The sequence below is a fragment of the Mandrillus leucophaeus genome, unplaced genomic scaffold (genome assembly GCF_000951045.1).
Source record: "Mandrillus leucophaeus isolate KB7577 unplaced genomic scaffold, Mleu.le_1.0 Scaffold254, whole genome shotgun sequence".
NCBI lineage: Eukaryota > Metazoa > Chordata > Mammalia > Primates > Cercopithecidae > Mandrillus > Mandrillus leucophaeus.
Genome location: NW_012102632.1, coordinates 2423717 through 2439531, shown reverse-complemented (window position 1 = coordinate 2439531; position 15815 = coordinate 2423717). Strand labels below are relative to the sequence as shown.

Sequence of the window (15815 nt, the reverse complement as noted above, 5' to 3'; positions counted from 1 at the left end):
ACCAAGATATCCTTCAATAGGTGAACAAACTAACTATGGAACATTTATACAGTGAAACAGCATTCAACAATAATAGAAAGGAACTTTCAGGGCAGGAAAAGACATAGAAGAAACTTAATGCATATTGCTAAGTGAAAGAACCCAATCTAAAAAGCTACATACTATATGATTCCAATTATATGACATTCTGGACAAGTCAAGACTACAGAGACAGTAAAGAGATAAGTGGCTGCCAGTGGTCCAGGGAATGAATAGAAGCAGCAGAAGGGATTTTTGGAAATTAAGAAAACAATCTCACTTACAATAGCTACCAAAAAACCCCTAACCAAACAAAACACTTGGGAATAAATTTAACCAAGGAGGTGAAGGACCTGTACACTGGTAACTAGAAAACATCAATGAAAGAAATTGAAGTAAACAGAAATAAATGAAAAGATATGGCCAGGTGCAGTGGCTCACGCCTATAATTCTAGCACTTTGGGAGGCCGAGGCAGACAGATCACCTGAGGTTGGGAGTTCGAAACCAGCCTGTCCAACATGGAGAAACCCTGTCTCTACTAAAAATACAAAATTAAACAGACGTGGTGGTGCATGCCTGTAATCCCAGCTACTCGGGAGGCTGAGGCAGGAGAATCGCTTGAACCCCGGAGGCTTCCTTGGCCAATGACAATGATCATAATGAAGCCTATTGGGCCTCAAGGAAAAATATTCAAGAGAATAAGATAGAGAAAGACTGAAAAATTGCATCTATGTAAAGTTTATAAGGATGGAAAAGCCATGTGCATACAAATGGAATGAAAAAACCATGAAAATATGAAGACTACATTGGTGGGATTATGGGCAATATCTTTCTTTTAAAATTCTTTCTTAATAAGTGTTGTGATGTACATGGCCAACACATTCTCTTCCAGAAAATGAGAAAGAAAAAAAATAGTATACTTACTTGCAAGTTATTTCAAATGCTGTTTTCCAAATAGAGAACAGCTTTGGCGTTTTCAGACACTATGTATAATTAGTGGGTTGGTTAAGTCTATTTTAAAACTATGAAATCTTACTCCCTCCTCAGCCATCTCATCCCCACATCCTTTTCCACAGATACATCTGCCCCACCTCCTTTCCCTAAAAGACTTTGGTTTTCTCTCTCCAAGGGTCTTATCATTTAGGCTTTTGTTAACTTGTGTGTATTCAGCAGAAGCTCATGGCCTAGCATCCCCCACACAACACATGCTCCATAAAAAAGGAATTAAAGATGTGAGCTGCTGGTGTATCCCCATGGCCTGGCATGGAGTATGGGCTTATTGGCTATTCATTTCCTTTTGGTCAAGTTTTATATTAATGACTTATATATTATGGAGCACCTATTCTGTGCCAGGTGTTTTGCTAGGTATTGACAGAGTTGTACATGGAATAAGAAAGCTCGTGGTTTTAATGGGAAGTGGCAGGGCAACTACAGAACGTGAAAATAATTCATTGCCTTGCAGCTGAGGAGCAGCTTAAATTAGGCAAGTATCAAGTGCTGCCTGGAATGCCTCTTTATAAGGCCACCAAGTTGGGATACTCCCCTCTTCTTTTCCTCTTTCAGGAACCTACCAGAACAAGTCAGACCACCTTCATTCCTTCCCCAGGGCTGACTTAAAAGAATTGAAGCGAGTCCTTGGCAGAGCCACTCAGGGCAGGAGATGAGAGCCAAGAGGCTGTGCCCAGACTGTGCTCCTTACTAGGTGATGATCACTGGTCATGCCTGGTGGACAGGCACCAGAGTGATCTCAGGGGCTAGGAAGGGGGGCTCAACAGCGGGCCCTGCTTGCCGTACTTGCTCCTCTCAAGCCTTCTGGTTTCAGGCCCACTTAACTCACATTATCCTGCCATCTTCCAGCCTCTTCTCCCTAAGCTGAAATGCAGAGCAGCCTCTCTAACTCAGCAGTCACCGTGTCACATTCCTCAAGAATCTTCAGGGAACCCTTGCCCAGACTATCGTCTACTTTTCTAGATTTCAGCCGGCCTCCTGGCTGTTTAAAAGTGTACCTGAATCATTCACACCAACAATAACACAACAGCACACTCTCTGGTGTGTTCCAAGTGTCCTGGCTGTGGCGTGGTCTCAAAAAACTGCAGCTGACTGCACATGAGTGATTAGATTAACACCTTGAACCCACCCTAAGATAGTCTGCCTTTCCCTTCTTTCCTGCCTTCCTCCTTTTCTTTCTCCCTCTCTCTCCTTTCCTATTTCTCTTTTTTCTTTCCTTTCCTTTCCTTTATCCCCCTCCCTTCCTTTCCTCTTCTTTCCTCCCTTTTCTCTCTTTCCACACACACATAATCTCTGTATGCCAGGCATTATTCTAGGTGCTTCACAAATATTAATTCATTCCATTCTCATATTAATTTTGGGAAGTAGGAACTATTATCATCAACATTATACAGAGAAGGAAGCTGAGGTATAGAAAGTTTAAGTAACTTGTCCAAGGTTGAGCAGTTTGTCAACGTCATTTTACTACCGGCATGTGAAACAGATGAGTTATATTTTTTAGAATATTAATTCTCATTAATTGAAGCCTTCCAAACAGGCGTAACTGTTCCGTTCTCTGAAACACAAGTGGAAGTGTCATAGCTGGACGGAGCAGCGTGGTATGCAGGGAGAAAGGACGCGACTGGGTATTCTTCTGAAGCTCAGGAAGCAGCTCCTGGGGAGAAAGTGTCTGTTTCCCGGAAGCGGACAAGAGTTCTGTTGAGCTGAAGAGCAGGGCAGCAGCTGGGGCGAGCGAGGCTGGAGTCATGCAGGGCAGAGCCTTAACTGCTAAGCTAGGGTTTGCTCTCGATAGGACCAGCTGCCACGAGCGCAGGCTGGAACCAGATCTCCCCGATGTGGACTCGCGGATGGGGAGGGGATCAGGACAGGGGCGGGGCCAGGGGAGGGGCGGGGCTCTGGAAGAGAAGGCGGGACTGTGGAGGACCTGGAGCTCAAGGAGGTCAGGGTAGGGAAGGGGCAGGGTTCAGGGTTCGGGGGCGGGTTGTTTACGGTGAGATCAAAATCAGGCAGGAGCCTCCGGGGTCCCTGCTGTGCCACCCGGACAGGCCGTGAGGGTGGGCCGGGGGGGCGGGGCCGGGCCTGACCACGGCGGCAGAGTTCAGTCCCACTTTCCGCACGCCACCTTAGGCCCGCAGCCGTGCCGGGTGCTCGTCAGCATGTCCTTCATCCCGGTGGCCGAGGATTCCGACTTCCCCATCCACAACCTGCCCTACGGCGTCTTCTCCACCAGAGGCGACGTGAGCAGTGGGGCTTCGGCTTCCGGGCGCGGGGAGGGAGTGGAGTGGAGTGCAGTGGAATGGAGTGGAATGGAGTGGAATGAGGGGCGGGATGGAGGCTTGGGTCATTTTTCTCTTAAGATCCGTTCCGTGAGAGTGCCTGTGGGCTGGAGTCCCACCTCGTAACTTTCTAGTTGTGCACATTATTTGACTTTTCAGCCTCAGTGTCCTCAGGTTTGCTGAGAATTAAATGCAAAATGAAATGAATAGTGTCACTCCCCCAGACAAGCAGAGCAAGCAGGATTCTGTTACCGGAAGCTGCAGTACGCAGGCATGCTGCCTACTCCGAGGCGGTTGCGGTGTGTTTCTCTTGCCCAAGAGGCTGGTGGTTCATCTCACTGGATAGCCCCTAACCCTAGAACCCAGGAAATGATAACCCGGTATGCGTAGCAGCTCAGAGGGGGACGCGCATGTCCTGTCTTAGAGCTGTGCGATCTAAGATGGCAAGTGTCTCTCTCTGCCTGTTGCTGGAATTCTTTCAGCTCCTGGTGTGGGCTGCCTGGCATTCCCCCACTGATCAGAAGAAAGAGGGCAGGGAAACAAACTTTGACTAAGTCAGTGTAGTCTGATTGGTAGAAATAAGTGTTTGAAAACTGGAGGTTTATCAGCAAATAGATAATAAGAGGGTCCCTAGGTTGGAAAAGCAGATTCCCTTGGATTTGTTGATGATATTTTTGGCTTAGATTTTTGCTCCCAACTTTAAAGGTACACTTCTGATTCAGCTCTGTAAGCCATAGAACCCCAGAATCAGGAAATGTTTGCTAAACGAGGGGCTTGGCAGTTGGCTTCTTCCTGGAAAGTGGGGTTCCCTCCTTCCCCCATGGCTTGTCATTGGAGGCAAGTGGCTGGCCTTTTATGGGCCTGTCTGCAGTGAGTACTTTGGTCTAGAAGAGTCAACTTGTGGTTTCATATCTGGCCAGGCTGACCAGATGTTGCAAGGACACAGAAAGTGGACACTAAATCCCCTGGAGGACACAATTTGAGGCACATTAAACCTTAACCTGTGATGGCCAACAACCTTTCTGCAGACAAAGCCCTTCCTCTGCCGTCCTCAAACACTTTGCCCTCAGCAGGTGTGTCCTCCCTCACCTTTCCTGGAGCACAAATCCATTAGACAGAAACATTTGTGAGAGGCAGGCACACCCCAGTAGGGTGCTCTGACTTGCTTTCTCAGGGGAATCGAATTAATGTCCCTTAGAGTGTGGCTAGGGGCTTTCAGACACCATGTCCTGCTGTTTCAACATCAGCATGTGCAGGGCAGCCACTACAGATGTCTGGGAGAGAGAGCCCCATCCCCCTGTCCTCTGATAGAGTGCTGGGGGTGGAGAGTTGGCCCTTTGGCCGTCCAGCTGAACAAGCCTCATCTGAAACTTTCTCTGCAGGCACTGGACATTCCAACGGTGATGGCTGCCTTGCCAGGCAAGACTAGTTGCCAAGGCAAAACCTCCCTTCCCCCATGTCAGCAGTCAGCCCTTCCTAATTTGAGTGGAATAACAATGAACGCAGTCATCACTTTATTCATTTTTTTATTCAGCCAATGCTTACAAACCCCAACTGTGGTCCAGACTGCCTGGGCTGTGAGTTGGGATCAAAGACACAGGAGATGCCTTCCTTTCATTTCTGGTTGCTCATGGACTAGTAAGGCATATGGGGTGCTCTCTGTGAAGGTAGGGGTGGTGGCCTCTGAGAACGAGATTGTAGTAGTGTGGAGCTGGTTTGCCGGGTGCCTTCTTAAAGTCCCTGGGGTCTGGCCCTGCCACTGCCTCCTGGCCTCTGCTCTCTCCAGCCACACTGGCTGCCTTTGAGTCTCTGAGACATGCTAAGAGCAGCTTCCTGCCTTCGGGCCTTAGCACATGTTGTTCCTTCTGCCTGGAATACTCGTCCCTCTGCTCTCTATATGCTTGGCCCCTTCTCACTCTTTGGGACTCAGCTTAAATGTCACCTCCTAAGCACTCTCTCTGAAAGAGCTCCCAGCTGCTGCCCAGCCTTTGTTGTCTCTCACCACACCCTGTGTTTCCTTTTGCTTCTGGAGAGAAGGAACCAAGTCACTGTTCCCAGGACCTCAGCAGCCTTTGTGTAGTGCTGGTACTGAGAAGATGCTTTCTAAATGTTTGTGGCATGAATAGCGTCTACCCTGTGTCTGTTCTTGTGGTGAGAGATTTATAGATATTAATCAAATTCTCACAATAAAACTACTGTGAAGTTATTGTCCCCATTCTACAGATGAGGAAACTGAGGCCCAGAGAGGCAAAGCATCATGCTCCAGATCTCACAGCCAGTAAGAGACAGATATGGGGTTGATCCCCACATCTGTCAGCCTCCCAATCTGTAGGGTCCAGCCCTACGGGGCTTAGCGGGTGTTCTCCCCGTGTGTGGAAACGAGAGATTGTAAGAAGTAAAGACACAAGACAAAGAGATAAAGAGAAAACAACTGGACCCGGGGGACCACTACCACCAAGACGCGGAGACCGGTAGTGGCCCCGAATGGCTGGGTGCACTGATATTTATTGCATACAAGACAAGAGGGGCAGGGTAAGGAGGCGAATCGTCCAAGTGATTGATAAGGTCAGGCAAGTCACGTGATCATGGGACAGTGGGCCCTTCCCTTTCAGGTAGCCACAGCCAGAGAGGGAAGGCAGCATACGTCAGCGTTTTCTTCTATTCACTTATAAGAAAGATCAAAGACTTTAAGACTTTCGCTATTTCCTCTACGGCTATCTTCTAAGAACTTCAAAGAGGAACCAGGAGTATGGGAGGAACATGAAAGTGGACAAGGAGTGTGACCATTGAAGCACAGCACCACAGGGAGGGGTTTAGGCCTCCAGATGACTGCGGGCAGGCCTGGATAATATCCGGCCTCCCACAAGAAACTGGTGGAGCAGAGTGTTTCCTGACTCCGCCAAGGAAAGGAGACTCCCTTTCGTGGTCTGCTAAGTAATGGGTGCCTTCCCAGACACTGGCGTTACCGCTTGACCAAGGAGTCCTCAAGCGGCCCTTATGCGGGTGTGACAGAGGGCTCACCTCTTGCCTTCTTGGTCACTTCTCACAATGTCCCTTCAGTATCTCACCCTATACCCACCGGTTATTCCTAGGTTATATTAGTAATGCAACAAAAAGTACTATTAAAAGCTAATGATTAATAATGTTTATAGTAATGATTGATAATTGTCCATGATCATCTGTATATCTAATTTGTATTATAACTGTATAGCAGTATAGCTACAGTTGTGCCTTCAGTCTCTTGCCTCGGCACCTGGGTAATCCTTTGCCCACACCAATCCCATACTTCCCCCTCTATGTCAGGCTGGGAGTTGGGTAATGCTTTCCCTTGGAAAACTTTATATCAGATATGACCAACTGTTTTAAAACAGAGGGAATGCACATTTTTCTCTTGAAGTTAGACAAATGGAGTCTCCCTCCTTGGTTTGTTTCCCTCAAGTTGCATATGGGAAACTGAGGCCCAGAGACGACCAGGGACTTGTCCAAGATGATAAGATGGTGAATGAGGGAACACACTTGGAGCCCAGGAATCCTGGATCCGACTTGTGAGCCCCTTCTAGTTTTGTGCTGAAGAAAATAACTCCCAAAGTTAAAAGTAGAGGGTACTCACTCTCTCAGACTTTTTCTGGGTCCTCAGGTCATAGTTTGAAGCACAAGTTTGAAGCTTCTATGCTTTGTTTGCATTTGAGGCATCAGGCAGCTGCACTTGTGACCCCATTTTGGAGGTTGCTTACTGGTGGTGGCTCCTTCTTGCCTTTAGCTGGGTGTGGGGACCAGGGTCAGAGATGTGGTCCACGGGTCTGACCTGCACATTCCCTGAATGGAAAACCACTTGGATCCAGGTGGTTCAGCTCTTTGCCTACTGCAGCAGATTTTCCATTTTCAGGAGGGGAAGACTGAGGCACAGGGAGTTGGCAGCGGGGCTGATAATGGGTAGCTAAGCTCTCCGGGCAGCCTCTTCTAGGGTAGGCTCTGCTGGGACCTCAGGTGAGGATTGTGGCTCTGCTCTACCCCGGTCCCAAGAGCTGACATGCATGGAGAAATGGCCATCTTTTCTCAGCCCACCCCAGTGAGCAGTCGATGGAGATAAGGCCAGCCAATAATCCCACCACTAAGCTCGCTGGCACTGAAATGGCCAAGCTGGTGGTTCAGGAGAGCTGGAAGCCTGACTCAGGACAGAGCACCAGGAAGTTGAGTCTGCAAACATGCCCTCTGGTTCTTGTTGACGAGCAAAGCTCAGGGTTGTGGGGACAAAGACCAGGCCTTAACAAATATTTAAGACATGTTTGCTGATGCTGGGATTTTGTGGTGCAGAAAGGAACTTCCCTTGCATGTTCTGAGCAGTCTGGCTTCCTGCAGCTCCCTTATAACCTGAGCTCTCCTCCATTTGAGCCACAACAGAGCTCATTAATCCAAGCCACCTGGCCCTCAGCACTGTGCATCGGGCACTCACTGCTCCACTGCACAACTGAATTACCCTGAGCCAAGGCCTAGGTTAAACCTGGAAAATAATCCAACATCCTGGTAAGGTGGTGAGCTCCTCGTCACTGGAGGCATTTATGTAATGCCTAGGGAACTTTGCAGGGGACTTTGGTCATGTTAAGTGGCTAGGACCAGGCTGACTGCTCTTCCCCTAGTCCAAGGGATATTTGATTTATTTCCCATTCAGGGAACACAGATTCTTTTCCATTTAGTCCTGGAAGCAGAGATGGCACAAGGGAGCTGGGGCAGGATGCTGAGAAGGTGGTTCTTCAGTCCGCTCTGTACACAGGGCCACCTAAAGGGGGACCCATGGCCTCTTCAATAGGCAGGCTTTCTAAGGAAATGAGCCAAGCCCAGTCAGGGACTTTTTCTGGTGCTGACCATGTCATCTTCCTCCTAGCCAAGACTGAGGATAGGCGTGGCCATTGGCGACCAGATCCTGGACCTCAGCGTCATCAAGCACCTCTTTACTGGGCCTGTCCTCTCCAAACACCAGGATGTCTTCAATCAGGTAGGACATTGTGAAACGGCTTGTTCCTAACCTCAGTGGCACTGCAGATGCCAAAAAGAGAATGCTCCTTGCGTTCCATTATCGATAAAGGTAATGCCATCAGAGGTCTCAGAAGTTATACTTGGATAAGGTTGGGGTTGTTTTGAGACAGACAAGCTGGTAGGAGGTGGCCTTGGGATAATTCACGGTGGCTTCTCACCTCAGGGTGAGTTCCTAGGTGAAAAAAGTCCAATGTCTGCAGTCCTGGGTCGTTTCCAGTTGTCTCTGAGGTGAAGCTCTTCAGGAACTCTGGTTACTTTCCTTGTCAAGCTGTTTGAGCCTCTGCCTGTCCAAGGGCTGTGTGGGCCCCCAAGGGAGGGAGCTACGAGGCCTGCCCTCCAGTTCTGTGGAAGCAGCCATGGAGGAGTCAGCCTGAAGTACGTGTTCACGTGGGATGGACATGAATTTGCTTCCCTGTAAATGGTCAGCTACTTTGATATAGCATCTTGTCATTGCATGGGTCAGGAAGGAGGGTGGGATTTATGGGTACCTCTTGTGTGCCAGGAGCTTCACACACATCCTCTCCTTCAATCCTCCTGACCACCCTCTGGCATAGGAATTGGAATTCCTATGGGGGCCTGAGCATCTAGACGGGGACCTGAAATTCTGGAATGAGACACTGTTTTCCCAAGCTCTACAGCTAAAAGTATCAGAGCTGGAGCTGGAACTCTGACTCTTAGAACCTACAACGGCTTTTTCTGCTATGCCTCACTGGCTACAAAACCTCTTCTTTTTTTAAATTAGAAAAGCTCTTGACCGGGCATGGTGGCTCACACCTGTAATCCCAGCACTTTGTGAGGCTGAGGCGGGTGGATCACTTGAGATCAGGAGTTCAAGACCAGCCTGGCCAACATAGTGAAACCCTCTCTCTACTAAAAATACAAAAATTAGCTGGGCGTGGTGGTGCACGCCTATGATCCCAGCTACTCAGGAGGCTGAGGCAGGAGAATTGCTTGAACCTGGGAAGCAGAGGTTGCAGTGAGCCGAGATCACATCAGTGCACTCCAGCCTGGGTGACAGAGTGGAAATGTTTTTTTTAAATAGAGATGAAGTCTCACTATATTGCCCAGGCTGATCTTGAACTCCTGGGCTCAAGTGATCCTCCAACTCGGCCTCCCAATGTGCTGGGATTATAGGCATGAGCCATCACACCCAGCCCAAAACATCTTCTTAACTGATGTGAAAGGAATTAGTTTAGGCTGTGATTACTCTGCAGATTGGAGTGTGCCTCTACTGGAAGAACATGGCCACCTTCAACTGTGGGCTGGGCCAAGTTTAGCACAGTTGCTGTGCCAGGTAGCAGCTCCTGGGCTTGTGTGCAGGTGCAGGAGGGCATGAGGCAACGTCAAGAGAGGATATGCTTTTCTCCAGCTTGATGAATAGATGACAAAACTAAGAGCAGAGGTCCTGAGAGTTTGAGTGAATGGGAGAGAAGGGGCAGGCAAGCTGGCTGGCCTCCCATTGGCAGGAGGGATACTCCCTGGGTTTTCCTGTGCGTAATCTTCTTTCTCCATGTTTTGGTCTTAGCCTATGCTCAACAGCTTCATGGGCCTTGGTCAGGCTGCCTGGAAGGAGGCGAGAGTGTTCTTGCAGAACTTGCTGTCTGTGAGCCAAGCCAGACTCAGAGATGACACTGAACTTCGGAAGCGGTGAGAAGCACGTGGTCATGGAGGTGATGAGGAGATGCAGCAGGGGAGATGAGGGCTGTGTGGTGGTCAGTGCCATTCTGAGTCACAGCTCGGCAGCCTTAGTGTGGTCAAGTGAGACCTGCCCCCATACAGCCCCTGCCTGAGCTGCATATTGATGGGAGGGCTTTGGGAGGACTGGGATTGCCTTGGTACCTGGACTGGAGCTGCCCGAGCTAGGCCAGGCCAGGCCCATTGGCCCTCTGTCTTACTCAGCCGGTCCTCATTAGCATCATCTGTGCCCTCATCTGGTTCCTAGAGTAGGAAAGAGTTTCCACGTGTCCCATTTCCTAGGGTAGAATATAGAGACGGCTTCAGTGGGTGGATGTCCTCTCAGCTGTGAAAGGTACAGCATAGCTCTGGCCCCAGGCCAGCCAGGAGGTGCCCACTGGAGACTGTGGATAATCTTGGGGATGGTCTGGACTGAGCCTGTGGGTGGGACCGCGCTTTGCTGCCTGCTTGACTTTGAAGCCCCTGGTTCTGTGTTTCAGTGCATTCATCTCCCAGGCTTCTGCCACGATGCACCTTCCAGCCACCATAGGTGAGTGCAGGCACTTCACCAAGGCAAGAACGGAGCAGCTTCATGGGCCAAGAGGGCTGGCCAGGTGCTTTGATTCTGCATCTGGGTGCAGGGTCCCTGCTGGGGGCGGGGAGATAGAGGGGCTCTGGGGCTGTTACCCCCTCCTCATCACTGACCTTTCTCAGCACCCAAGCCCGGCATTCACTCAGGCTATATCTTGGCTCAGGTAGTGAGTTGCAGGCTGGTCAAGTTCATGACTAGCTACATGGCTCCCTGCAGAAGGATTCAGCTACAAGCCTGCCCCAGAAGGATTCAGCAAATTGCTCTCCTTCCCCAAAAGGCTATGGGACAAGTTCTCTGAGCTCAGTCTGTGAGCAGTTTTGAAGAAAGACGCCAGAGGGTTATGAAGGGCCCCAGTTTGAGCACGTGGCAGGATGTCTGGTTGGAGCGTCATTCAGGAAGTTGGAGCTGTTGAAACTCTCAACCTGAAGCAGAGAGAGGCTGGTTCAGCCTGCGGCCCAAAGCGCAGCCCTCTTCCTTGTGCACAGGCCTCCTCAGCTGGGTTACCCGGGCACCTGTAAGCTGAGGAGCCGGTTGACGCTGCCCTGGGGTACACTGCCTCTCTGGAACAGCTCTTGCTGTCCGGGGAGAGTCCTTTGCTGCTGGGCTGCTTGGGCTAAGCTGACTGGAGGATGGGACTGGGGACAGGGGCTGAGTCACCTGCCTCCTCCCAGCCCCTCTCACTCCCTACCCTCACGCACTCATGGGACTGTGCTATTTTTTGGCAAACCAGCTGTTGTGCAAACCATATGTCTTTCAGGGATTCCTCATCATGTTTGGTTGACTGATGGTGCTCTTTCTTGTTATTATTATTATTTTTTGTTATGGAATTATTCTTTTGAAAAATCTCTCAGCTATTACTTCTGTGCATTGGGACCGAAGATGGGAAGCAGCAGCTAAGGCTCCACCTGCCCTGTGGACTTTTCTTCCTCTCCTCACCCTTCACCATGACTGTTGCTAGTCTAGGCTGTTGATATTGATGAATACCCAGCTTTTTTTTTTTTTCTTTGAGGAGACGAGGAGACATTTAGGAAGATAAAACAGGCAGACTGTCCCAACTGGTTTTTCTTTCAGATTTTTAATTCTCCGAATGGTAGATATGCCTACAGCTTGCTGGCCAGCCCGTTCAGTTCATCATAATCAACAGGCACTGATATGCATCTGCAGCGTGCACACCCTTGTCCTTGGCACTTGGGCAGAGTCCAAGAAAATGAGGACTGGGCTGGGGCTGTCCTGGAATGTCCACAGTCTAGCAAAGATGTGCACACACATAACTGGAGCACCAGTGGGAAGCAAAGCCTGCCCCAGAAGGATTCAGGGGAGGGGATTTGGAGGGGCAAGAGATCCTGCTAGAGAGAGCAGGGAAGGCCTCAGGGAGGAGGGGGCCTCAAAGAGTTGCCAGGATTTGAACACACAGGACAAAGGAGCAGTCAGTCAGTATACGCGTGGTGAGGGAGCCTGTGGGAACTCGGGAATGGCAGTTGTGTGTGGTAAAAGTGGGGAGCCTGAGAAGGGGGGTGGTGTCAGCCACTTGGTGTTCACATTCCACTGTCAGTTTCAGAAAGTCTGGACTCCTAATTTCTTATTTGCTTCTCAGCTGAGGGCTCTCAGAACAAATCTTCAGTGAGGATATTTTGTATTGCATTTGGTGCTGTCACTGCTGGCTGCAGGCTGAGCTCTGGATGTGTAAACAGTATTGTGTGCACACTCATGGCTCCAGTGCTTAGAACAGTGCATTCTCTTTCCTGAGGCATCTGGGTTGCTGATGGGATCTCTTGGGTCTCTCCTCTGCAGGAGACTACACAGACTTCTATTCCTCTCGGCAGCATGCTACCAATGTCGGAATCATGTTCAGGGACAAGGAGAATGCATTGATGCCAAATTGGTATGTTCTGGGCCAAATGTTTGCATAAGTTCAAAGTCTTTCTTTTCATTTCCAGCAGCATGTTTGTCTCAGGGGCTGCCAAGTTCTTCTTAAAGTAAACGGGGGAGGAAAAGCAGTTACGATGTTGTAACCTCTGGAAGCAGTGGTCTCAGCTTCTGGTCTCCTGCTCAGCTTGGCTCAGGACTTGCTGTGGGATCGAAGGGCAAGTCTCTTAAGCTCCTTTGGACAGCAGGGGTTGGAATTAGATTCCCTGAATCACTACGCTCCTTCTGGAGTCTTTCATTTATAAGCTGTGTATTATCGTACTATGGGCAAGTCTTAGACTCTAGCATGCTCCATACTTACATTTTCTGATGAATGAGAATCCTCAAATGTGCCCAGTGCTGTATATTCCTCAACATGTGATCTGTTTCATTCATTTGTTTGAACCTCATGGTAGTTCTGTGATGTCACAAGGCCATGATTGTAAGCCCCATTTTACAGATGGGAAAATGGGCTCAGAGAAGGATCAACTTGCCTGAGCACAACAGGGCCACAGCCTGTCTCCCAGCCCCCAGATCAGGCCATTGACCAAGCTGAGGATGCAGAGCTGGGATCCTTGCCCTTTGTTCTGTGTTGTCTGCTGGTTGAGATGATTCCTTGGAACTGAAGAGGGCTTGGACACAGTGACAGGCATACACCCCAGGCTCCGGTGCCATCAGTCACACACAGGAGCTGGATTAGGGACGGGGCTTTACTCTCTCTTGGATGAGTGTCTCCAGTAGGCTATGCCATGAGAGGAGGGTCTGTTAGAACCAAGATGAAGAAGAAAGAAAGGGAGAGAGAGCAGTTCCAAGCCAGACATTTTGAGCAACAAGGCCAAGGTTGCAGAACAAGGCATGGGTGAATCTGAGACCAGAACCCATACTCCAGGTTCCAGGCTCCCATGCGAGATGGGCAAATATTTGAGACTCTTGCATTTTACAGGCTCCAGGCTGTATTTGTCCCCAGCTAGCTTCAACTTGTCTATCTGAGTGTCCTTGGCAGTGATGACCCAGTGGACTGCCCAGCCCCAGAAGAGCTGGCTATCACTTATGTGCCAGGATCCCAGTGGCCAAAGGGCACGGGTACCAGGAAGTGAGAGGAGAGCCGGGACCTGGGAAATGAGTGTTGACTATGTCTGAAACCAAGTGTGGGGGCCACAGCCATCCTTGCCCCATGTTCTTCTGCAGAATAAGAGCAAACAGGCCTTCTCTAGCCATGTTTGATGCAAGATGACCCACGGCTGTGACTTTTTAACTTTCTGTACATAGTCTTCATTATAAATGTAATGTATATTTACTGGAATTAAACACTACAGAAAATATGTAAAGTAAAACATTTACAATTTAAAATATGTCTTCTCTTTGACCTGCAATGCTCACTTTCATGCATCTATCCTACAGAAATAAAAGCACCAGTGGGTTGTATCCAAAAGCAAGGATGTTAATTAGCAGAGTTTCTAGTGGCCCAGAGCTGGAAGTAATCTGAATGCTTATCGGTGGAGGAATGGTTGAAAAATTGGTCTATTCACAATATGAAATGTTTTGTAGCTAGTGAAAGATTTAGATCAAGAGAGATGTTCATTGATCTATGTTAAGTGAAATAGGTAAACTATAGGCAATTAGGTAAAGTGTGTTTCACTTTTATAAAAAAAAGCACAAAAAATATATATGTACATACACATTGTATTAGTTTTCTGTTGCTGCTGTAACAAATCACCACAAACTTGGTGGCTTAAAACATAAATATATTCTCTTCTAGTTCTGGAGGCCAGAAGTCGAAAATCAGTCTCACTGGCTAAAGCCAAGGTGTCAGCAGGGCTTGTTCCTTCTGGAGGCTCTAGGAGAGAACCCATTTCCTTGACTGTTCGGCTTTAGAGGTTGCCTGTATCCCTTGCCTTTTGACCCCTTCCTCACATCACTCCAACCACTCGCTTCCACTGTTACATTTCCTACTTCCTCCTTTGACCTTGCCTCTGTCTATAAGGACCCTTGTGATTACATTTAGGGCTCACTCAAATAACCAGGGACAGTATCCCTATCTCAAGATCCCTAACTTAATCACATCTGCAAAACCCTTTTTGCCATGTAATAATATCCACAGGCTGCAGGGATTAGGATCTGGATATCTTTTGGAGGGCTGTTTTTCAGCTTAACACACACACACGCATGTGCACGTGCACACACACACACTTATGCATACATTATTTCCATAGGCTGGTATGAGCATAGAGAAAGGCAAAAAATATCAGACTGCAGATTAACATTGCTTTCCTCAGGGGAGTGGCTGGATGGGGAGAGATTACTAACTCCTTTTTTTCATCTGAATTGTTTGCATTATTACATGCCATGTAATTGCATGCAATTGAATTTTATAATTTAATCCAATAAAGGAACCAAAGTGGGTAAAAAAGGGAGCTCTTCCTCAGCCACTCACCAGGGGCAACTACTTTGAACAAGTTGGATGTGCTGCCTCCTGTACTTTGCTCCAGGTTACACATGCATGACCACACATATGCATGCATACATATGCATTTTATTTCTTTCGTTAACAAAACGAGGCCATGCTGAAATTTGCTTTTTTTCACTTCATCATTGACATATCTCCATGTAAATAAGTTTAAATCTACCTCAGTCTTTTACAGTAGTTTTTTGGAGTAGGTAATACAAGATAATTACACAGTAAAATATCATTTTTATAAAAAGATACAAAAATATGGTCCAGTAGGGCTGGGCGCAGTGGCTCACATCTGTAATCCCAGAACTTTGGGAGGCCAAGGTGGGTGGATCAGAAGGTCAGGAGTTTGAGACCAGCCTGGCCAGTATGGTGAAACCCTGTCTCTACTAAAAATACAAAAATTAGCAGCTGGGCATAGTGGCTCACGTCTGTAATCCCAGCACTTTGGGAGGCCGAGATGGGTGGATCACCTGAGGTCAGGAGTTCGAGACCAGCCTGACCAACATGGTGAAACCCCATCTCTACAAAAGTACAAAAATTAGCTGGGCATGATGGCGGGTGCCTGTAATCCCAGCTAATTGGGAGACTGAGGCAGAAGAATCACTTGAACCTGGGAGGCGGAGGTTGCAGTGAGCTGAGATCATGCCATTGCACTCCAGCCTGGGCAAGAGAGCGAGATTCTGTCTCAAAAAAAAAAAAAAAAAAATTAGCCAGCTGTGGTGGCAGGCGCCAGTAGTCGCAGCTAGTTGGGAGGCTGAGGCAGGAGAATCATTTGAACCCAGGAGGTGGAGGTTGCAGTGAGCCAAGATCACGCCACTGCACTCCAGCCTGGGTGACAGAGCGAGACTCTGT

General features: G+C 48.6%; 1 protein-coding gene across 1 annotated transcript in view; it reads left to right on the top strand.

The window, feature by feature from the left end:
• The first annotated feature begins 2897 nt into the window (after positions 1-2897).
• FAH (fumarylacetoacetate hydrolase (fumarylacetoacetase)) overlaps positions 2898-15815 on the top strand; it is a 34909-nt gene continuing 21991 nt past the window's right edge. Inside the window, exons 1-6 of the mRNA XM_011983731.1 lie at positions 2898-3264; positions 8186-8296; positions 9863-9984; positions 10512-10561; positions 12395-12485; positions 13512-13591. Coding sequence (XP_011839121.1) covers positions 3184-3264; positions 8186-8296; positions 9863-9984; positions 10512-10561; positions 12395-12485; positions 13512-13591 — 535 coding nt within the window. The 5' untranslated portion in view covers positions 2898-3183. The remainder of the gene's footprint in view (positions 3265-8185; positions 8297-9862; positions 9985-10511; positions 10562-12394; positions 12486-13511; positions 13592-15815) is intronic.